The sequence below is a fragment of the Mesoplodon densirostris genome, chromosome 5 (assembly GCF_025265405.1).
Source record: "Mesoplodon densirostris isolate mMesDen1 chromosome 5, mMesDen1 primary haplotype, whole genome shotgun sequence".
Lineage (NCBI taxonomy): Eukaryota > Metazoa > Chordata > Mammalia > Artiodactyla > Ziphiidae > Mesoplodon > Mesoplodon densirostris.
In genome coordinates this window covers 78,121,106-78,143,796 of record NC_082665.1, presented here as the reverse complement: position 1 = coordinate 78,143,796, position 22,691 = coordinate 78,121,106, and the positions used below count along the sequence as shown (strand labels likewise).

The 22,691-nt window shown below is 56.3% G+C and overlaps 1 protein-coding gene across 1 annotated transcript in view; it reads left to right on the top strand.

Annotated features, from left to right (window-relative positions):
• The window catches only part of LOC132490653 (death-inducer obliterator 1-like), a 31,047-nt gene extending 15,346 nt beyond the window's left edge, over positions 1-15,701 (top strand). Inside the window, 13 exon segments of the mRNA XM_060099049.1 lie at positions 996-1,473; positions 1,721-1,880; positions 2,416-2,532; positions 2,692-2,796; positions 3,060-3,195; positions 3,419-3,947; positions 4,391-4,544; positions 5,271-5,360; positions 6,167-6,362; positions 12,516-13,687; positions 13,690-14,582; positions 14,584-14,705; positions 14,708-15,701. Coding sequence (XP_059955032.1) covers positions 996-1,473; positions 1,721-1,880; positions 2,416-2,532; positions 2,692-2,796; positions 3,060-3,195; positions 3,419-3,947; positions 4,391-4,544; positions 5,271-5,360; positions 6,167-6,362; positions 12,516-13,687; positions 13,690-14,582; positions 14,584-14,705; positions 14,708-15,516 — 4,961 coding nt within the window. The 3' untranslated portion in view covers positions 15,517-15,701.
• Positions 15,702-22,691: the final 6,990 nt, after the last annotated feature.

Sequence of the window (22,691 nt, the reverse complement as noted above, 5' to 3'; positions counted from 1 at the left end):
CCCCCCCCAACCCCGTTCTGCCCTGTGTCCCAGACGTTCTGGGCGGTGGGCCTGAGCGGGGCCATCTGGGAACACGCTCCAGCTCTCCGTCACGGCTCCCCATGGACGTCTGCTGGGCCGCTCGCCCCTAAGACCGAGGGACTGGTCTTAGGATGAACCTCCTTGCTTGCCTCTGACTGTAATTCTGATGGTCTGATACAGGATTAAGTGGAATCAGTCCATGCGAAGTACTGGCATAAAGATTCTCATTTTAGCTTTGGGCTGTAACCCTTGTTTGCATTAAAAGTGCTAACCTACTGTCTTACCCAATAGCGAGCTGCTACTAGAGGGGTGTGAATGGGAACGTGAATGACCGCAGGTGGCGTTCCTGCCACCGAGCTCCTAGTGTAAAAGTCACTGGTCTCCCCCCATGTTGCAGTTTTCTGCCAACATTCTATATATTTATTAACCGTGTCCAGTTGACTCTTGTCCAAGAGGACGATGAGCACCTGTGAGCCCCTAACCCCAGGGTGGACTCTCGCTAGTCCTTCCAGTGCCCCAAGGGCCCCCGAGGTGGGGCTTGGATATGCATTCGAAGAGAATGTGTCTGATCCACCCTGGAAAGAGTTTCTAAGCTCCTGTTCACCAAAAACTGCACTGGGACTCTCCATGCGAGTGGTCTTTGAAATCTATGCCTTCTCTTGATACAGCGAAATTTGGCCTTGGAGTTCCAAGCTAAGCTAACGGTTCAAATCAAGCCTTTTATAGCTTACTGGTGTTTCGGTTGAAGTAAAAGTTTTAATACTAAAGCATTTCTCTCTGAAACAAAGTATATTCAGTATCGTAAATGTTGCTGGTAGCCCTGTTTACACTCCTTTTCTGAATTTAACAGTTAAATTAAAAATCCTCTTTAAATCTGTCTCACAGTGATGCCTGGTTATTAGCTTTGCTGGTTTCGGGTGCACATGCGGGGTCCCCTGCACCCCTGCCTCACTAAGCGGCCCCTCTCCTTTCAGCCGTGAAGGAGGACAGAGGCGCAGAGGCCAAGGCGGTGGTGGCGGCGGTGCCGAAGAAGGTGGCTCCTCCAGGCTCCTCGGGGGGCCTCAAGCAACCCTCGCCCAGAAGTCTCCTTCCAAAGAAGTCCCCTCCTTTTGCAAATGCGGCGGCAGCCAAACCGGCCATCAAAAAGTTGCCACCGGGGTTCAAGGGCACCATCCCCAAGAGGCCGTGGCTCTCGGCTGCCCCCTCCCCCTCGGGCAGCACTCCCTCGGCCAAGCAGGCAAGGCTGGCACCTGTTGCTGCCACGTCTGCTTCCAGAAAGTTCCCCAGCTCCGCTGCTTCGGTGGGCGCCATCAGGAAGCCTGGGACCACCTGGGTTCCCCTGGCCTCTCCAGCCCCGGGACGCCTGGGCCCCGCGCGCCCCGCCTCGTCACAGCCAAATTCTCAAATTCGGCAAAACGTACGACGCTCCTTGAAGGAGATCTTGTGGAAAAGGTGGGCTGTTCCACTTTGTTTCTTATCTGTTAAAGTGGAAAGTTTTCCACGTAAAGGGTGGTGGTTTCACGATGGCCCTGCTGTTTAAGAAAAATGTCACATGTGGGACTTCCCTGGCGTCCAGTGGTTAAGACTCCACGCTTCCACTGCAGGGGGCACCGGGGTTCCATCCCTGGTTGGGGAGCTGAGATCCCATGTGGCATGGTAAGTGCAGCAGTTACCGTGGGGCTTTTTTCATTCCATCTAGAATCACTGACAGCGATGACTTAATCATGACAGAAAATGAAGTAGGAAAAGTTGCACTGCACCTCGAGAAGGAGATGTTTAACTTGTTCCGAGTCACAGACAGTCGGTACCAGAGCAAGTACCGCAGCCTCACGTTCAACCTCAAGGACCCCAACACCCAGGTGCGTGTCCGACCGTCAGGAATGGGGGCAGTCCTGGCCAGGGGCTGCCCAGGCCTGGGTTAGGGCACTGGGTCCCCCTGCGGCGGCGGGTGCGTGGCATGCTGTTCCCGTGGGGCCAGGCGCTCGCCAGCTGAGGTTCTTGCCACCTGCGCGCCTGTGTGCCTGCCGGGGCCCACGCTGTCTGGATCGGCCTCTTGACCTCTTGCCTGTGTTTAGAAGCAGGGCACATACTCTGACTTTCCATTTCGCCTTGTTAACCCGCTGGCAGAAGGGATTTCTTCTACCTTTGTCCCTAACACTGTACCTTCTTCAGTCAATTGTGTTTTCTGTGAAGTGGTCTTTGTAGCAGGGTTAGTGCGGTGGGATACTGGAGATCAGCTGCCCGAATTCAGGGCCCTTGTTCTCCAAGCATCGATGGGAGGCTCTGGGCCCTCGTCCTGCCGCGGGGCAGGGGCTTGCCTTGCTGCCCACCTCCACATCCTCTCTAGTATCTTAGAGGGTTTTGAACGAGTGAACAAGAGATGTTTGTTTACAGGGGCTCTTCCATCGTGTTCTGCGTGAAGAAATCTCTTTGGCAAAACTTGTGAGAAGGAAGCCAGAAGAACTTGTCTCCGAAGGGCTTTCCATGTGGAAAGAGAGATCGTCAAATCCTGTGTGTGCCGACGGGAGAGGCGGCTGCGGATGCCAGAAGCCTGACACCAACGCCGCCCCCAACCCCACCCCAGAGTGAATGAATAGCCTATTGGCATGAGAGAGTCCCCTTGGGAAAGAAGGGCTAAGGGTTCACGTTTGTCTGTCTTTTTCATCTTAGGTGATGGAGTCCGGAACTAACTTGCATAATGAGACTAAGAAGCCGACCGTTAAACCGGAAACTATTCCCGATATGGAAGATTCTCTGCCCGTATCAGATTGTGATGTAAGCGTTTAGGATTTCCAGTGCTCACGAGAATTGACAAAGATGATCCCGTTCCAGACGTTGTTAGGTGCCTGAATTACCGGGCAAGACGCGGGGCTGACACAAGTGTGTGTCGTTGTATTGCTTCTCAAGTACTTGTATTCAGTAGTCCTCTTCCTCTGTTTTCAGTGGTTCTTCATCACGTGAGATGTTTTTTCCGTGGGTGCTGCTAATTTGGAGAGGGGGTGGGAAAGAGATGGCCTCCTCTGCTTCTTGTGCTTTAGGAACAGCAAGAATCGGTGCGGGCGGCCCCCGAGAGGAGCGCGGTACCGCTGCTGGGTCTTGTCGGCGGCATGCTGCGGGACACGACCGGGCAGCACCACACGCACCTCTTTGACCGGAACTGTAAGATCTGCACAGGTGAGCCGATGTGGGGGGAGACTGTGGAGACCCTTCTCAGGACGGCTGCATTCGAACCAAGTTCCACAGTGGAAAGGCTAGAATCGTTTCTTCAAGCTTAGGACGTGAGCCCCTACCTTTACAGTGTGGTTGTTTTAAAGCAGTGATCGTCTGTCTACCCATGGGAAGGCTTTGCTCTCGGATGTGTGGGACTTCTCACGAAGGCCTGCCTTCTGCTCTCCAGGTCAGGTTCCATCGTCGGAAGAGGAGCCAGCTCGGCAAAGACGAGAGTGGTCAACTTCTGCCAAGAAGGAGGACTCGAGGTCCAAGCGTGACAGCTCTGCCTCCGAGCCCGCTCTCAGCTCAGCCGAGGATGCGGCCCCAGAAACTCTGCCTGAAAACACCTTGGAGCCAGACCTGGAACGCGCTGCTCGCGCCCATGTGGAGGGAAAGTCCCTCCCGGTGCCTCCAGCCGACGGCCACCCCGAGCCCTCCGCCCTGGAAGGCGCCCCCTGCCCGGCCCCTGGTGGCGGCGCAGTGCTCACCACAGTCACGGTGTCCGGCCGAGACCCCAGGACTGCACCAGGCAGGCCGAGCACGGGCACGGCTCCCTCGGCAGCCCGCCCAGGCAGCGCCCACCCAGCAGAGCCCCGACAGGATGTGCCGAAGCCTCTGCCGACCTCCGTGACGGTGCCCAAGTCCATCTTGGTCAAGCCGTCCACGTTGCCCGAGCCCAGATACCTCCTGTCGGTCCCGCTGTCGCCAAGCATCAGGTGCTGCCCCCGTGTGTGTGGTCTGAGCAGCTGAGCTGTGGCCTTTCTTTCAGATGAACAAAGGAGCAGTAATGAGTGATTCAGTCGTTTGGCTCTGAAATCCACCCAGATATACAACTCTCCTCAATTTTCTATTTTAGAGAGGCGTTTTTTTAAAGCTTCAGTTTTAGGATGACTAATTATCACCTTAGACATATAGTTGTTGAAAACTGGAATTTGAATTTATAGCCATCCAGTTTATTGCCTATATAGTTTATATTTCTTTGACCAGAATGTTCATATCATTATGATGAAGGTAATTAATTTGAAAAAGTAAGCTATCAAAACTTGCAGGAATTCACTTTGCTTTTATAAACACGTTCAATCAATCAATCAATCAATCAATCTTGGGGATTCTTTGGGCAGAGAAAGATTCACGTATTTTCTGTGGTTTTGTTTTACAGCATCTCGGAGTCCCAGTCCCCTCCAGAAGGAGATACCACCCTCTTTTTGTCTCAACTCAGCACCATTTGGAAAGGATTCATTAACATGCAGAGTGTAGCGAAGTTTGTCACTAAGGCGTTTCCTGTCTCTGGATATTTTGATTATCTCAGTGAGGTTAGAACCAGGAGGGAGAGAAGTGTGTGTGGGTGCATGTGCGTGCACGCGCGCGTTTTCCAAAGGCACTCTGATCCCGCGCTGGAGTCAGGCGTGTGACCACCTTCCTGCTGAGTGTCTGGACGCACAAGCACCTCTGAAGGCAAAAGAGGGGTTGCCGGGCCGAGTCAGCAGGTTACGCAGTTTGGACAGTGGCGAAAATTCAAATGAGAAATCAGACCCTCCCTCTTTTCTGAAAAAGCTGAAGCTTGTCTTCCTTCTCCCTCTGTTCCGCTAGAGCTTGTGCCAAAGCTGGGTGTGCATGTGCCCACTGCAGGTGTGGCCAGGCACGGGTGACCTGCCCTGGTTGGAGGGGTGCACATGACAGGTCTTTTATTTTTCAAAATTAACGAAACAGCACTAGCGTTTCAGACTTGACAAAGAGTGCTCAGTCTCTTCTGAGACATACCTGGATCTTTCCTGTATGTGTATGTTCATAAAAGACAACAGTACCACACTTTGCTAAATGTCATCCTATTTAGCAGAAGGTTATCCTCCGACCACCCTTGGGTTTGGTCACTCATAATCCCGGATGTTAGTCAACTAAGCAACATTTGACACAGTTATTGCCGCTGTGTTTGGGATACTTGCAGTTGTCTTAGTTGTGAATCTCGGGTAGTTTGGGGTGTGTCTCTCTGTGACGGCCACGGTTCCACCGGCCATTGAATCAGAGCTCATTTCACTTAGGACCTGCCCGACACAATTCACATCGGCGGACGGATTGCCCCGAAGACAGTCTGGGATTACGTCGGCAAACTCAGGTCTTCGGTGTCGAAGGTACCTGCCCACAGTCTAACCTCTGCACCCAAGGAAGAAGGGGTTTGTTAACACACGGCTCTTTCTTTGACGTCTCGTCTTGCGCCTTGCTACTTGAACTGTCTCTAGTTGGTGAGATGTTTGCAGGTGGACGTTGAAGTTGACAGCTGGCTAACCTGTGAAGGGGTGTCTGAGTAGCACGACGGTGGAAGCTTTGTGAAAGCGCATGTGCGGTTCAGAGTTAGAAATACAGATGCTGTGTCCCTTGTTGTCTGAGCTGATGGAGGAGAGATCGGGGGAGGCGGCTGGGCTGGAGTCTGAACCTCTGAGATGCGGACGCAGCTGTGTGTCTGCGTGTGCAGTGCTCTTTGGGGGAGGGGCTCTGGTTTTCACTGGGGTCACAGAAGGGTTACGACCCTGGTCTAGTTCAGCCCTCCCGTTTCGGAGGTGCGGGCAGCTCATCGCACGCTTAGCGGTCACTTAGCTCTGTGTCAGACGCTGCCCCAGACTGGCCCTGCACACAGAGTACCCCATCAGTACGAGAGCCCCAGGAGGTGGGCTCTGTGTTGAGGACAGTGGGGCTAAGTAGTTTTAAAGCAGGTCCTCTGAAACCAAGATCAAACCCAGCAGTCTTGAGACTCGGGCCTGTGTCCTCTTGAGCAGCTCATTGTTCTGATGTGTTGGGCAGCAGGGCTGGGACAGTCAGAATCAGGGCTGGTCGCTTCTCTCCTCGCTTCCCTCCTGCTTTTGGGGCTTAGGTGCAAGGAGAAGGGGCTGCCTTTCCGAGTGGCCGCAGGTCAATGCTCCCCGCCCTCTGTTTGTTGCAGGAGCTGTGTCTGATCCGCTTCCACCCCGCGACGGAGGAGGAGGAGGTGGCCTACATCTCTCTGTACTCCTATTTCAGTAGCCGCGGCCGCTTCGGCGTCGTGGTAAACAACAGCAGGCACGTCAAGGACTTCTACCTGATCCCGCTGAGCGCCGCGGACCCCGTCCCCTCCAAACTCCTGCCCTTTGAGGGACCAGGTAGGCCCCAGGCTTCCGCCCACACGTCCCCCCCACGCCCTGCGGAGTCCGTCCCAGCGAGCTGCGTGCCTCACCTAGACCCGGCCTTTGGCAGCGGAACTTGGGAACAGGGGTGAAGCAGCGGATAGTGGAGGGTGGCACGGGAGGTCCCCTGAGGAAGGTGTGCATTGTCTTAGAAAAGTCCTGTGAAGAGGGACAACCCTGTCCGGAGCCCGCCCGCCTGGCATGAGCAGGGTGTTGCTGGCAGGGGCTGGGCAGTGCCGGGAGGGCGGGGCCTGGGCCTGGCCTGCGGGCTTGGCTCCTTGCAGGCGTCAGGCAGAGCCTCTTCGCTGCAGGCATTCGTTTTGAGGAGAAACGAAAACTAGCGTTGAGAGACAGGAGCTAGTTCTAGAAATAGTCACTTTGAAATCTGCTGCTCGAATTCTTGTCTTTGGCAGACCACTTTCTGTTCACTCATTCCTTAGAAAGTGCTGCTTCTAAAGAATTATTTGCAGGCTGACCAGAAAGAAAGTTCAGGCTTCTGAAGGGAGCTAAGGGTGATTCCAAGGGGGGCGTGGTCTCTGGGGACCCAACTCCCCTTAACCCTGAGACGTTGACGGGACTTAAGTCTCGCCTAAATGGGAGTGTCTCCTTGTCCATGGCGCCCCCAAAACGGCTAAGCCTAAAAGATGCTGAGTGTAACCTGCGGTGAGGGCTCTTGAAGCACCTGCTTCTACAGGCAGTAGCTACGCCCGCGCCCGGCGCCTGCATGTCCATGGCCAGCGCCCCTGCCGCGGCCAGGCACTTACGCGCCCCGGCGGCTCTGCGGCTGGGCCCAGCGTCCTGGTCGGTCCCCGTGACCGCAGGGCTCGTGTCCCCTGACACAACACACGGAACTGTCTCAGTGCCAAACACGTTAGAAGCCAAGCTCTCCGGGGGGCTGTCCCACTCCTCGCGCTAAAGCCGTGCCGCCTGACGGGCAGCAGGGAGGGCTGTGGCCGAGGTTCTTGGCGGGCAGCTCCTGGGGCGCCGGCCGGCTCCCTGGACGCCGTGTTCCTGACGCAGCGGTGACGGTGGTGAAGCCGACTTTCCGATACCGTGAAGAGCCTCCGGTCAGTCACAAGGGCGGAAGCCTGTGCGGGGCCTAGTGTGAGCGTAGATCCTGTGACACGCACACTCTGCGCGTCTGTAGCAGCGGGACCTGGGAGGTGACGAAGCCCTGTTTCACCCGTGTTGGAGTCCCTCTCACGGCTCCACCTGCAGAGCCCGCGATGGGGTCTTCTTGCCTGACACCGTCCCGGTGCACCTGGTCACACGAGCAGGGGGCTGCCAGGTTCGGGGCCACAGACAGACCCTGAGGGGGGCAGAGGTGGACGAGGTCAGGCGTGGTGAGGAGGCAGGGGCGCGGGGGCCACCGAGGAAAGCCCCAGTCGGAGCCGAGGCGGGAGCTGGTGCAGTGCTGGGTTGGGGCCCGGCTGGCAGAGGGAGGGGGCCGCGCTGGGTGTTCCGGGGTGACACGGGGACAAGGAAGGCTGGGCAGGGCGCCCACCTCATCTGCTAAGTGACCACACTTGATGACCAGCGGAGTGGACATCACTCCTCCACCTGCATTGCCCAGGCTGTCACTTCCTGAAGGGGATGCGCAAAAGCCTGCAGGTGTTCATCCACAATAGAGAACGAATGTTTCATTAAAACAAAGTAGTAGGAGGGGTTTTGGAAACGTGATTGTACGGGAATTTTTACCATAATCGTTTACAGACTTTTTTTTTCAATCGAAGGGCTTCGAAATCTCAGCTTGTTTAATTTAGTATATATGTTTTTAATTCTAGGGGCTTTATTCACGGAAGGAAGAGCAGTCAGATGGGACGCTGGGCCTAGGCCAGGGTGCCCGGCCCTCCCGAGGGTGTGGGGGGCGCCAGTCGAGGGCCCTCGGGCATCTAAGGTGTGGACCACCCTGAGCAGAGGACAGGGACCTGCCTTCCGAGGCACTGCCGGGAGAGGGCCATTCTCTTAGGCTGGCTCCATCCGTGGTGTCTGCCTTCTGTCCTCACTCTTAACTGCTTCCTGAATAGCAGACCGTTTCCGTGACTTGCAGTATTGTCAGATAACAGCACGTCTTCAGTTTCTGCGTGTCTTCCTGCGTAGCTGTGTACAGATGTTGTAATCAAAGGCAAAACGGTGCTGAATGGAAAGTGCTTCTCTCTCCTTTGAAATCAATGAATATTTCATGGAAACTGGCCATCGTTTGTCTGAATTTGAACCATTTGGTAGCTCTTGGTGCCCATCCAGGTGCACTGTGACGGAGGACTGTCTCCACCTTGCTTTGCCTCAGCCGACGCCAGTGTGCTTCTGGCTGTGCAGGCGGCGGTGCTGCGCTGGGGGCGCCTGGACACGGGCGGGCGGACGGACGGATGGACGACGCTCTCCTCACTGGGACGCGGAGCCCTGGCTTTGCTCAGGTCTTAGGGACCCAAGAGTGGGAGCGGGCGAAGTCTGCATGGGAGCCGAGTGTGGCGGGCGGGCAGCTGCTTCTCCCTGTATTTGCTGGGTCTCTGCCCAAGTCCTCTTTGAGGATGGTTGCTGCTAACTCCAGCACAGTTTCTGTCCCTGCAGAGGTGGACGTTTTGTCTTGTCAGACTCAGACCATAAGAAGGTGTTCACTGTAAATACTGAATAGTGGAGCATGCCAGGTTGATTTAGGGGTAAAAGCCTCATTTGATAGTTGGGCAGCTTTCAGCTGGTTTATTAATTAAAACTAAACCTCATCTCCCGCCGTGCCACGTCCAAGGTGCATGGGGGCTGCTTCCCCCGCGGCCCTGTTGCTGACACACCCGGACACAGATCCTGGTTTGGGTCTTGGCTCAGGAAATCCACACACACCTTTTCAGCTGTCCCTCGTCCCTGGGTTTGTCCACTTCTCTCTTTGTACGGGTGGTCTGGGGCTGACCCTTTCTTTCACCGTGAAGACTCGGGGACCTACATGCAGCTAGGAAGGCTCGTTTCATCCACACGGGACATTGTGGACACGTTTGCTCCCGCAATTTGGAGGGGGTCGGGCAGGGGTGCCGACACCCCGGTGCTCAGTCTGACCAGTACCCCTTGTCTGGAAATGATAGTTCAGTGGCCTCCCACCTAGTTCTCATCTACTTGATGAGTCATAAGCCTCACCACTGCCCTCAAAGGGAGGTCGGTAAGTAAGCACCCCGCTTGTAACCATGGGACAGAGGCCCTGTGTGGAGCCGGGCGGGCGCCCCGGGCCCCCGGAGGGAGCCCTGTCTGTGCACGCAGCCAGCGTGCTCACTGCTGCTGGGCCGTCTCGGGGCGCCCTTTCCTCTCCAGGGGTCACACTCAACAGTGGGCGCGCCCACAGGGGCCCCAGGCAGAAAATGGGGCCTTCGGGGGAAAGCTGCCCCTGCCACCGCCCCAGTGGTAGTAGCCCTTTGACTGTGGCCAGCGTGCCCTTGCCAGGCGCCTGTCGTGAGGTTGCGGAGTGGGGCGGAGCCAGACGTGCCCTCAACTCCCTAAAGGTCACTGCCGAGACCCCGGTAGCACAGTGAATCGTATTCTTCCACGAGTAAGTCATCTCCACGGTGCTCGTTACATTGCAAGTCTCCATGCAGCCATAACGTGCACAGGTGAAGTAGAGAAGGTTTGACTGCTTCAAAAACAGCCCAATTCAAATGTCAAATCCTGGGGAAGATTAGTGGGGAAATGCATAACTAACACTCCTCCAACTCTGGAGCTTTATTAGATCGCTTACGGGTGTGTGTAGATGAAGTAGTTGAGAGCTGAAAGCATTTAAAACTAGTAGCTGCTTAGTTAGATGCTGGTCTCCAGGGAGTTTACTGTTTTCGAAACAAATGTAAATGTTAAGTAATTGAATCCTACCCTCACCTGTGATGCCTGTGACCGCAAAGGGCAGAGTCTAGAGAATCTTGCCAAGTCTGGGGTGTATCGTTTTTGTTAGGAGGCCTATACAGCTGTTGCACGCTGTAGGGCTGGCGCGCCCCCCGAGGACAGGACCCCGTCGCCCTGGGTTTAACGCAATGCCTGAGCCTCCACACACAGCCTCTTTGACCTGAAACGTGATTCATGCCGCAAGCCCTGGTGTTGGCACCTTAGAGGTTAAAGCTCTTCACAGGTAGCATAGCCCATCTGCATCGAGGACAGTGAGGACAGTCGTGGGCCCTGGGCTGCTGAGAGGACGCCCCCGGCCAGGGCTCCCCAGCCCTCCCCGCCCCCGCCCGCGTGGCCGAGCACATTCCTCTGCTGCTCCTGCTCACGGGGCTGGCCAACGCTCCAGCCTGTGGCTCGGCTGGGGACCTGTTCTGCCAGCTCTGGGGCCGTGTCGGTGAGAGTCGGTCCAGAGAGGGCCACGAGAGCCAGTTGAGCTATTGACTATGCCCCAGACTGCATATTAGTGAGCTGTAAATTATTCAGTAAGTGGCTGTTACAGCGAGTGAGAGATTTACTATTTTAAGTTAAAATAATCCATTTTGATTAGAAAGCGAACTTGATAGAGTATCTTTCACATCTGAGCAGAACCATCTGGATGCCATGCTCAGTGCAGTGGGCCTGGCCTTCCTGTGTCCACGCCCTCCTTTGCCCAGCTCCTCCTTCCCCTGAGTCACCACTGTCATTAGAAGGGCAGAGGACATTCTGGAAGCCATTCCTCTCATCACGAGTGGGTGTCTTCATGGGCACCTCAGCCCTTGAATGTCAGCCTGTGAAACGAGGCGCTGAGCACAGTGGGGAGGGGGGCCAACAGTACCTCGCCGATCCATGCGGATGCTGGGCCAGCCCAGCTCACTCTGGCATGCCGGGTCTTCCTCCTCCTCGGGGGCGGGATGGGACATCCGCCACCCTCGTGCTCGGCATGTCACCCCATCTCTGTTGGAATTTAGGAAGGGTGACAGGCGCTCAGAACTACACAATGGGTGTCTAGGGACAACTCTTTGATCTGTGATCAACTTCAAATCACAGAAAGAATAGGAAAAACAGTGCTGATTTTCTTTTTTAGTGAGTCAACCAAAAATATATAGCATGAATGTCTTTTACACAATAGTGATTCATGTGTAAATTGAGTTTATACAATTTGATTCATTTAAAATATGCTGTTGAAACAAAATTTTGGTGCCGTGTTTATCGTTTCTCCCTAACTTACTGATCTGTGACGTGGGCTTCTCTGTTCCCCTGTTGGTATTCCAGGTTTGTTATTACTGTGAGGGTGGCGGAGCCGTACAGAAACAGTAGCATTCCTGGTCCAGTGCACCACAATCCAGAATGTGTGGACCAAGAATTTGTTAAGAAATCATTATGTTTTAAGAACTGTGCAATGTTCTGAAATTCCCAGCGTGTTGTGCGCGTGGTCTGACCTCTGTTGCCCCTGTCCTGAACACCTTTGGGCTTTAAGCCGCACGTCCTGTGTTGACAGAGACCTGAGCGTTCGGTAGCTTTTGAGAAGTTACTGGTCATTGAATGTCTTTCTAAACCTGCAAGAACATTTGTTTTAGGCATTTTGGTCAGCATCACTTTTCCCATCAATTGTCATTTTGACACCAGTGACTCATGAACTTATCGAAGGGCGTGTGCTCTATCGATCCGTATAATTTTGTTGATCCTTATCATTGAGTTGTAGAATTGGTCCTTAATTGAACCTTTAATTTTAGTATGAATAGCTTAATTTACATATTGCAGCTCATAAGTTAAAGTCGAAAGGGGGTGCTGCCTTCCTGATTTGTAGCAAGAGGCAAATGAAGGAACACAGCTAAGAGTTTGTTTAGCAAACATCCTGGTACATACAGGCTTCCTTCCCAGTAGGTGAACGGCCTGGAGTGTGTGCGTGCTGGCCTTCCCCACCTCCCCCAGCGCGCCTCTACCCTAGCGTTGTATATAATTGAAAATCTGTAATAATTTTAGCACTGGGCGAATGCGCGTGTGCATTGGGCCCTTGGTTTTGTGGTTTGTGGGCCCGTCAGGCTGGGCAGGTGCGCGGTGCAGTCTGCGTCTTTTGCAGCCGGTCTTCGAACACTTGGTTCTATTTTGCCACAGAATTTCCCCCTCCTCCTCCCTCTGGAAACCATCCCCCCGCTGCCCTTCACACCCAGAGTTGACCCCTGAAGGACAAAAGCTACAATTCGATTCTAAAATTTGCACAACTGTTTTGCTTTTTAGGTCTTGAGTCACCGCGTCCAAACATAATACTGGGGTTAGTAATCTGCCAAAAAATACAGCGGCCTTCAAATGCTGGCGAATCAGACAAGACAGAGGAGAAGCGGCCCCGTATTCAGACACAAGAAGAAATGGATGCCGTCCACCCCAGAATGCCAGCAGCCCTGCTCCCTGAGAAGAAGCCCCGCAAGTACCCGCTGTGCCCAGGGAACGCGGCTGTCAGCACCACACCCCCGGGGTCTCCCCCACCCCCATCCCCTCCTCCAGAAGCACCAGGTGCGCCGGCCTCATCTTCCGGGTTACAGATACTGTCGTCGCTCAAACCAGGAGCCACGAACACTGTCACAGCATCACCCGCGTCAGTGACGGTTGCGGTGGCCGCTTCCTCTGTCACTACTTCTTCTTCAAAAACAGCTTCACCCCTAGAATATATCCTGCAGACTCTCTTTGGGAAGAAGAAGGCGTTTGACACCCCCACCGAAGAGCCTGCCGAGTCGGCCCCAGCCCCCCACCAAGACTCGAGAGCCAAAGCCGGCGGCGGGGTGCCGTCGGCGCTCTTGCTGGACCCAATTGTCCAGCAGTTTGGTCAGCTCTCAAAAGACAGAGCTCTGGAGGAGGAGGAAGACGACAGGCCCTATGACCCCGAGGAAGAGTATGGTCCTGAGAGAGCCTTGGACACTCAGCTCGGAGACCGCGGGAGACGCCAGGACGCGGACAAGGCCGCGGAGGCAGCTGAGCGGGAGGAGGTGGCCTATGACCCGGAGGACGAGACGATCCTAGAAGAAGCCAAAGTGACCGTCGACGACCTGCCCACCAGAATGTGTGTGGACGCGCACGGCGGGCCTGGCCCGCTGGCGCCCTCCCTGGCCGAGCGGCAGCAGATGATAGAGGAGCTCACCAAGCAGATCGAGGAGCAGCAGAAGCAGGTGGAGGAGCAGGAGGAGGCGCTCAGGCAGCAGAGGGCGGCCATCAGGGCCTCCATGGCCCACTTCTCCGTGTCGGACGCGCTCATGTCGCCGCCGCCGCCCAAGCCCACGCTCCGGCCGCAGGCCGCGGCCAAGGCGGCCGCGCCCCCCGCTGGCAGCCAGGCCCCGGGCCCGAGCGCCGAGGCGCGGCTGAGCCGGGACCCGCGGCAGGCCCGGCGGCTGGCCACGGAGAGCAACGAGAGCGAGGCCGCGCCCCGAGGCCCCCGCCGGCCAGAGTAGCGCCCGGAGGGGCCGCTGCTCCCCCGGGGCCACTTCCAGCCCAGGCGGAGCCAGAGTCAGCCCCTCCACCGTGGGCTCCGGGCGAAGAGGCCCCACTGCCGGCCAAGCAGGACGGCCCCCTGCGCGAGCCCACAGAAAGCCCGGGGCCTGCGGGCGCGGCCAGGCCTGCCCGGAAGGTGCTGCTGCCCACGCTGCAGGGCGCCTCCTTCCAGCCCCTCTTCCCTTGGCAGCACGACGGCCAGACCTTCCACCCTCCCGGAAGAAGGGATTCTTTCTCGGGTCCAGTGTACGCCTGTCAGGAAAAACCTCTGGGCTCTTGCCAGTACGAGGATCAGAGAACTGCGCAGTTTCCCGAAAACCGTGACTCCCTGGCAGCTGAAACCGAAGGAGACAGAGAGCCACAGCCCAGGCCGGGTGAGGGGGCCGGCACGTTCCCCACCGCAGCAGAGAAAGGGGGGCCTCTGCCCCAGTTCCAAGGCCAGCGGGAGCCTGCACCGCGCGTTCTCGGGATGTCGGGCCTTCACGGCCCCAATTTCACAGGCCCCCGAGGGCCAGTCCCTCCGTTCTCGGAAGAGAATTCTAATAACGATGGGCCGAGAGGGGGGCCTCCACCAGGCAGATTCGGGCCCCAAAAGGGGCCCATCCCTTCTTTGTTCTCAGGGCCACACGGGCCACCTCCCTACAGGGATGGGAGGGGCCCATCCGTTTCCCACGTGGGCGGGCCCAGGGGAGCAGGGCCGCCTCCATTTGGAGACCGCAAGGACCCCCACGGGGAGAAGAGGGAGTTCCCGGGGGCCCCGTACGGTGAGGCCTCGGGCCCCCCTGGCCAGAGCGAGGGGCCCGAGCAGGCCCCGTTCCTGGGAAGCGGGCACCGCGCCTTTGCAGTTCGGGGGCCAGAGGAGGCCTCTGCTGTCCCAGTTTAAAGGACCCCGAGGTGGCCCTCCTCCCCCTCAGTTCAGAGGTCAGAGAGGCCCCCCCGCGGGCCACTTTGTGGGCCGAGGGGGCCACAGCCTGGGCAGTTTGAAGGCCCCCGGGGCCAAGCTCCTGGATCCGTGCCGGGACCCAGGGGGAGGCAGCCTCAGCGGTTCGAAGAGCAGAGGGTCCACTCGCCGCCCAGGTTCACCGGCCAGAAGGCACCGGCGGCCTTGCCCTTTGGGGGTCCCCGGGGGGCCACTCCCTTCCCCGAGAAGAGCGAATCGGTGCTTCCACACTTCCACTGCCAGGGCCCGGCCACCCCCGGAGCCAAGCCGGCGCCCCGGGCGCTGCTGGAGCTGCCCAGCCACCCGCCCGCGCCACCCACCGCGCCGGCCCCAGGCCCCGAGGCCGAATTCCGCGAGGGCAGGGGCCACGAGTACAGAGGCCCAGGCTGCAAGGGGCGGCCCCGGGACAAGGCCCCGGAGGAGCCCGAGGCCCCACCGCGCGACAGCCGCCTGGGCCAGGCCCTCGAGGACCGGCGGCGCGAGCGGGAGCGTGGGAAGCCATGGGAGCGGGAACGCGGCCGGACCTGGAGCCGCGAGCAGGACTGGGACCGAGGCCGAGAGTGGGACCAACCCCGCGACAAGGACACTGGCCGCGAGCGCAACGCGGGCAGGGGCGAGCGGCGCGAGTGGCACTGGGCCCGAGGACGGAGCTGCCCCCGCGACCGCAGACGTGACCGGGAGAGGTCCTGCAGCAGGGACCACGAAGGCGACAAGGCCCGCGAGCAGGAGCGCCGGAGGGACCGCAGTCGGAGCCCGGAGCGACCCCGGGACCCCAAGGCCGCGGCCCTGCGGGGCGCCGCCCCCGCCACCCAGACCTAGGGCCGCCCGTGAAGCCGCGCTCACGTGCTAAGCAGGTGGTCTTGGAAAGAGCTGGGAGCTGACGCACAGGACAGAACCTTCTGGACTTGAGAAATTACTGTAATTTTGTGTGTGATTATTTCTTAGCAAATTTCACACCTTTACAATTCTGACGCTTTTTAAATAAAAACAAAAAACTAAGAACTCTTTAACATGTCCATTTGAATATACTGAAATGGGAAAGTACCTACAAGAGCGTATTGCTTTTCAGATTATAAAGTGATCTTTTCTCATAACTTGACTGTTGTAAATTTTAAGGGAGTTTAGTGGACCTCAGAGCCATACCTTTCCTGACATCTTCTCATCTGTGATACCTGTTTCCAGAAGCTAACTTCACAGGGTTCGGGGCAGGCGGCCGCGTGTTTCTGTGCATGGCTGTGTCGGCTCGTCTCTGGAATGTTGAGAAACACCAGACTTAACAGGTGCATCTTTCTGTTGTCATGAAGAAATTTGAAATACAAATTTCAACCAGGAAACAAAAACACATTTCTTGGTTTTGCTCAGTGTTTAGGTATCGCCTTACGTGTTCCCCCCACCCCCAAACAGGATTAAAAGCAACATCTGAATAGACATTGTGGAATTTTAAAGAACAATTTATTTTGAAAGGTGTAAATTTTACCAGCCTAAAGAAAGTGAGAACAGAAAGCAATTAAGTGTACTTTAAAAGGCAGGGTGGGTGGAGGGAGTAGGTTTCTTTGATTTGGATAATGAGGAACGTATTTGTTTGTTGAACTTTACCATCTGAGCGGTTCGGTTCTCTGTCCCGGGAAAGGTGCACGAGCTCTGCACTGTGGTACTTGTCAGGTGACAAATCTCAACGTTTGTCGTTGAAATGGAACAATATTTGTGTAAAGCCTGAGATGAAAATAGTGATACTAGCTTAAGAACTGCCAACTAGAAAGCTTTTCACTGTGAGACACAGTATATATACCGCTTCTCGTCATGTGTATTTTCCAAGTACTTCTGAAGTGCGAAAGAGAGAAAAAACTTGCTCATTTATTTGACTGTACAAGAAACTTTGATAATTTTTTTAATATTTTCATAAAGTTACTTTTGCAAACATAAAATTAGAGAATTTCATTTTTTCCTTGGAGTCTGTTCCATTGAACATCACTACAGATTTTTCACTTTCTAGCACAAACGTTTAAGTTATGAGAACATCGAGAACTTAGCAATTTGGAGTGATTGGTGTTAGAGACCCTGTCATTAGGTTACGTTAAAGTGGCGACGAGTTCCAACATCTAACGACATGTGAAGGCTTTTTTACGTGTAAAACAAATTTTTTCTAATTTAAATACAACAAATGTAAAAAATCAAGTGTGTTTGTTTAGTTTTACTTGATAGAAATTTCTGTAAATTGTATTTTATATTGCAAAGTATTATATCACTGTACATTAAAACATGGAGCTTCATAGCTTTGCTACTTGAAGTAGAATAAGCATCTACAGAAGGTTTTCTGTCTCGTGTGGCATCGCGTTGGAAAGTCGGGTCTGGAGAGGGATGCCTCAGCTCCCGCTTCTTGGCAGTCGGCGTGGTGTGGGCATCGGTGCCCTTTGGCCTGAAGACGCCTGCCGGATGCACCCCGTTCCCGGGATGGTTCCAGCACAGGACCCCATGTCGAGCAGGAAGCCCGAGGCCACGAAGGGAAGGACGGAGCAGCGCACGGTCAGGGGATGACAGAGACGTGGGCCCGGGTGGGGGTGGGGCTGGCGGTCGACAAAGGTACCGACAGGGTCGGCAGGCACCCAAAAGTCCCAGCCGCTGACTCGGGCCTTAAAGGAGCACCGGGCTGGTCACGAGCGTGGGGTGAGGCAGAGCTGGTGGCCCAGGCGCCTTGGCGGGTGGAATAAGGGGCAGGGGCTGGACCAGCAGATGCGGTGCCTTCAGGTCAGGGAAGCAGCCGCCGCTGGGAGGAGAAGAGAAAGGTGTGGGCCTTGCCCTTGAACTTCAGGGCCACCGGTGACTGGCCCCAACGTGGTGGCCCTTGTGCCAGCATTTAGCTTCTCAACACGTTTGTGCACCCAATGCCCACCGTGAGCCCAGACAGCCAGAAAACATCCCTCGGGCAGGACAGGCTCTACCCCTGTGGGCTGGAGAGTCAGTAGCTTGCGGTCTGGTTTACTCGGCTGAGCGCACGACAAACCAGGGTAAAGTGCCGCAAAGCAGGGGTCCCGCGGGGGGACGCCGCCATCACTGCCGTCTCAGAAAGGCGTCGGGCCAGGCGAGGCCTGGAGGGTGGCCGCTCATCTACGGAGAACCCACCGCGCTAGCCTGACCTTGGGGAAGACCGCCCTACGGCGAGGTCCTGCACAAGAGGAAATCCCGAATCCTGCAGGATAGACGCCGAGCAGGGCTGGGCACGGTGCCCGGCTCCAAAACGCACGAGTCCCTCCGGCCTGCAGGCTGATGTCCAAGCAGTTTTCCCAAAACGTCGGGGAAAATATGCCCAAGTTTTAAAATCCTCCGTCCCTGGAGTACAGCTGGGACATTTGCATCCTCCCCAACCCCTGCTTTATCTGCTGCAGAGAATATACTCCTGCGGCGTCTGCAGCTCTGTCCTCACGCTGCCAGCTTCCCCTGCTCTCCTCCAGGACCAGCCCTGACGGCTCCAACCCGTGACCCCGTTTAGCCAAAGTCACTCACACGCAATCAGGTGCGCCGTGCAGAGCTTGGCTCTCCGGAAACCTGGCATGAGGACTCCCTCCCGCTGGAGGCCTCGAGGGCCGCGGTGCCTGGCAGGGCCCCGTATCCCATCCAGCTCCGCAGAGGCAACCGTCGGGGAGGATGAAAGCAGCCTCCAAGGGAGGATCACACCCCAGGGGCCGGACCCTCCCCACCGGCGCACCAGCAGGGCCAGGGCGAGGGGGACAGCAGGGCGAGGGCACGGCGACGGGGACCAACTGGCTGTGCCCTTGAAGGGGCCTGAGCAAGGCCTGGGGCGGCCCCTCAGGGTGGGGGTGGGAGCTCCTGGCTTGGGATGGCTCTGACGCCTGCTTCCCATCAGACATTTAGGACAGGGGAGGCCCTCCAACACCACCCACACTCTCCACCCAGCGGTCACCAAGGGCAGTCATCTGTATCTTTTCCCTTAATCTTTTTTCCCCTCTATTTTTCTTTTACAAAATTGGGATTCTATACATTCTTGTATCTTTTCTTCACTTCTTATAACCTGGGCAATTCCCAAAGTTATCAAGTATTCATCAAGAGCATCATTTAGGACTTCCTTCGTGTTTCAGTGGTTGAGAATCCCCCTGCCGGGCTTCCCTGGTGGCACAGTGGTTGAGAGTCCGCCTGCCGATGCAGGGGACATAGGTTCGTGCCCCGGTCTGGGATGATCCCACATGCCGTGGAGCAGCTGGGCCCGTGAGCTGTGGCCGCTGAGCCTGTGCGTCCGGAGCCTGTGCTCCGCAGCGGGAGAGGCCACAACAGTGAGAGGCCCGCGTACCGCAAAAAAAAAAAGAAAAAAGAAAAGAATCCACCTGCCAATGTAGGGAATAAGGGTTCGAGCCCTGGTCCAGGAAGATCCCATGTGCCGCAGAGCAACGAAGCCCGCGAGCCACAACTACTGAGGCTGCGCTCTAGAGCCCTAGAGCCCGTGCTCCGCAACAAGAGGAGCCACCGCAATGAGAAGCCCGCGCACCGCAACGAAGAGTAGCCCCCACTCTCCGCAACTAGAGAAAGCCCGCGCGCAGCAACGAAGACTCAACGCGGCCAAAAATAAAAATATATAAATATATTTGTATATTAAAAAAGGCATCATTTACATTTTTCACGTTGTTCAAAAGTTTCTAACTTCTACTTTCCAGAGAATGTGGGCTCCCTGGAGATTTGTGGGGTCCTGTGTGTTCCCAGACTGTGGGAAATGAAAGAGGTGTACCAAGAAAATCAAGATCTCTCAAATGCCGCCATCTGGAGACAACTGTTCTTAATGGTGTTTCTGGCCCACTTTTCCTGTACCCATGTTGCTGGTGTTCAGGTGAGGGAGTCACCAAGGAAGCACAGAGACTTTTTCCATCTTCGAGCTTCACACGAGGGTGGGGCAGGCAGCCCTGGTGGCTGGAGCGGCTTGCAATGTCACTGAGGGTCCCCCGTGCTCTGCCAACCTCAGCTCATGACTCTTGTCCTCGTGTTTGCAAGGAGGCTGCCCCTGCAGCCATCACGTCACCACCTCACTGTTATAGGAGGAAGCCAGCAGGAGCGACAGAGCCTCTGTTCCCCTTTGAAATGTCTGGTTTGACCTCATTGGCCAGGTTGGCACACGGCCACCTCTGGCTACCAGGCAGCAAATCAGGGTATCGGGGTCTGCCAGAGAAAAAGAAGAGGAATACAGCCACTGTGGACCCCACCCCAGGGTGTCCCTTTACGTAAAGGGTCAGAAAACTGACTGTAGCAAGCGCTGGCGAGGATGCGGGGTGGCGGGGAGGGAAGGTGGCACCGCCCTGGAGAAGAGCTGCGGGTTTCCAATCAGTGACTTGTCATTAAATTCCACACAAGCCGGCCACCCCCCGCTAGACATTCACCCCAAAGCACGCATCATCAGTGAGGGCAATGTCACCCCAAGGGGATGAGAACCCAAGTACTTAGAGTGATTTATTCACAGTTGCCTACACCAGGAACCCACCCAGGTGCCCTTCAGTCAACACGGGGGTGGATCGTGGCCCAGCCACGGGGAGGAGGGAAGTGCATCCAGTGAGAGAGGCCCCAGACCAAGGCCACTGGCCGCAGGACCCCCTGAGGGACCTGCTGGAGGGGGCAGGTTGCAGACAGGGTGGGGTGGGGGGGCCTCTAAGGGGCAGCACGAGGGAGGCATCTGGGGGACGGGGGCGTCCTGTCCGATGGCAGCGCTGCAGGCACAGCTGTTTGCACTTGTGACTTTGACCGTGAGCAACACCCAGACGCACAGGGAGACCAAGTGCAGCTCCCAGGGATAAGCCCCAGCCCCCGCGCACACACACGCACACGGATACGCACACACGTGTGCACACACTGGCACACACGCACACACCTGTCAGGAACGAAAAGAAAGCAGCTCAAGTGTGGAAGGCGAACCGGCCGCGGTCACGCTTCTCTCCCTGGACGATGTGCACCTTTCATCTGTAGTGGCGCACTCTTGGTTTTCAGAAAAGATCCCCACCCGTGTAGTCAAGTGGTAAAGGAAAGCTTTCCTTTTGTTTGGAAAACAAGGAGTGGGGAGGGAGGAGGAGGGCAGAGGGAAGGAGAGGAGCCCCATGCAGCGGCCTCGGGTCCCTCTGCCGCTGCTTTTCTCAGCCACGCTATCACCCCCGTCAGGACGGCCCTGTGCATCCCTGGCTCTGACGTCCTGCTGCATCGTGCCTTATTCTAGGCCAGTCCTGGAATCCCTCCATCCTGCTGGGCATTCGGACCCGATTCTCTCCAGCACAGGCTCCACCACTTGCTGCTCTTACTGTGTTGTGATTTTGCAGTTTTAACTGAAGACTCGACCCTTCCCTGCCTCTGCTGGCCTCTGACTCCTGCTGCCCTGCCCCTCGTCACTGGAGTGTTCATCTCTTGACCCCGCGAGCTCAAACTCACGTTAATTTCCTTTGAAGTTCAAAAGCAGTTGCTCAAACTTTCCTTTAGTTTGTCTTTCCTTCTGTGTGTTGCGTGTGCGTGTGCATGTGCGTGTGCGTGTGTGATTAATCAATACTTTATTAGCTGAGGAACTTTCGAGCAAGCAGCAGGAAACTTGTATTTTGTTCAATGTCCTATTTCTCAGTCCTATAAATCTATTAAACAATACTTTTAGAGATATTTAAACACAATATCGAACACTTAAACACCAAATTAAATACTGAACAATTTTTCCAAATATTTAGAAATCGGTCACAATGGTATTTTATCGAATTCTCCTAAGCCGCTGATTGAAATCACATCTCTAACAAAGGTTTCTCCGATTCTTTTACTCCTTAAGGAGCGAACAAAACTCACAAATCACAGCAATAACACGATGCGCAGCAAATGGTTTAGAGACGCCGGTGCCGTGGGTTTCACCGTCTCTTCGTTATCTGGATCAGAGAGAGACAGAGAGAAGAGGAGAGGGAGGGAGAGAAGAGGAAGACAGGGATGGGGGGACGCATCAGGGCTTGGTCTGCAGGCTTAGCCCCAGCTGTGGGAGCTGCTGCGGCCAGAGCTGGACGGGAAGGACGGGCAGAGGGGAGGGCGTGGAGGGCGAGGTGAGGCCAGGCCGGGCCCCACGAGGATGGACTAGCCCCTCTCACGTGTTTCTCTCTACCTCCAGCCTGGACGGTGCGGACAGCCAGCCTGAGAAGCTGGCACACGTTGTCATAGAGGTTACAGGCACACCTGGCCCGAGGGAGGCTGAGCGGGCCCGGGAGGTGGCATGGCCAGTGGGGACACTGCCCCCAACAAGGCGAATGCTACGCGTGTGACCCCAGGTCGACCGTCCGAGTTGAAATATCGGTGTGGCTGTTGCTTCCCTTCTGGTCTCCAGATCTCGTGCAGAACTGTCTCTGCTGATCCCCTCAACCGCGAACACGCAGCAGAGGGGCTTCTAAGAAAAGGGGCCCGGTTAGCCGCCCCGCGCCCATCATCTCGACCCCCGCGCGCCTGCATGCCTTACTTACAGCCGCCCTTTGAGCCAAATTCCTAAAGGAAGACAGGCACAAACTCACCTCCCACCCAACGCGACACCCCCATCGCCACTGCCCCACCCCCAGAAGAGGGGACCGGACCTCCCGTCACTTCTTGGTGGGCTGCCCGGTCCTGCAGACCATGGGAATAAGGCCGGCCATTCCCGTCGCATCCTACTCGACCAGGGACGAGCAAGGAGGAGAAAAACAAAAGCGTGCGGTGGATAAACACGCAGGCACGTTTCCATCAGAAGGAGGACGAGGGGCGGCTGTCACAGCCGTCACTGCTGGTGGCAGCCGCGGCGCTGGTACCGACACCGACCCTCCTCCATGAACCCGTCCACGCTCCCTGGGGCCCCGAGCAGCTGCTGGGAGTCCGTGGCCTGGTGGGTGACCCAAACCTTTGCTTCTTCCGGGTCTGAGCCTCAGCCGTCAGGCCCCTGGGCATCGCTGTGGCGGTCCACCGGCCTGGAGGACGAAGAGGACCTGGGTTCTCCGGCTCCTCACCGTGGACAGTCGGGCCCT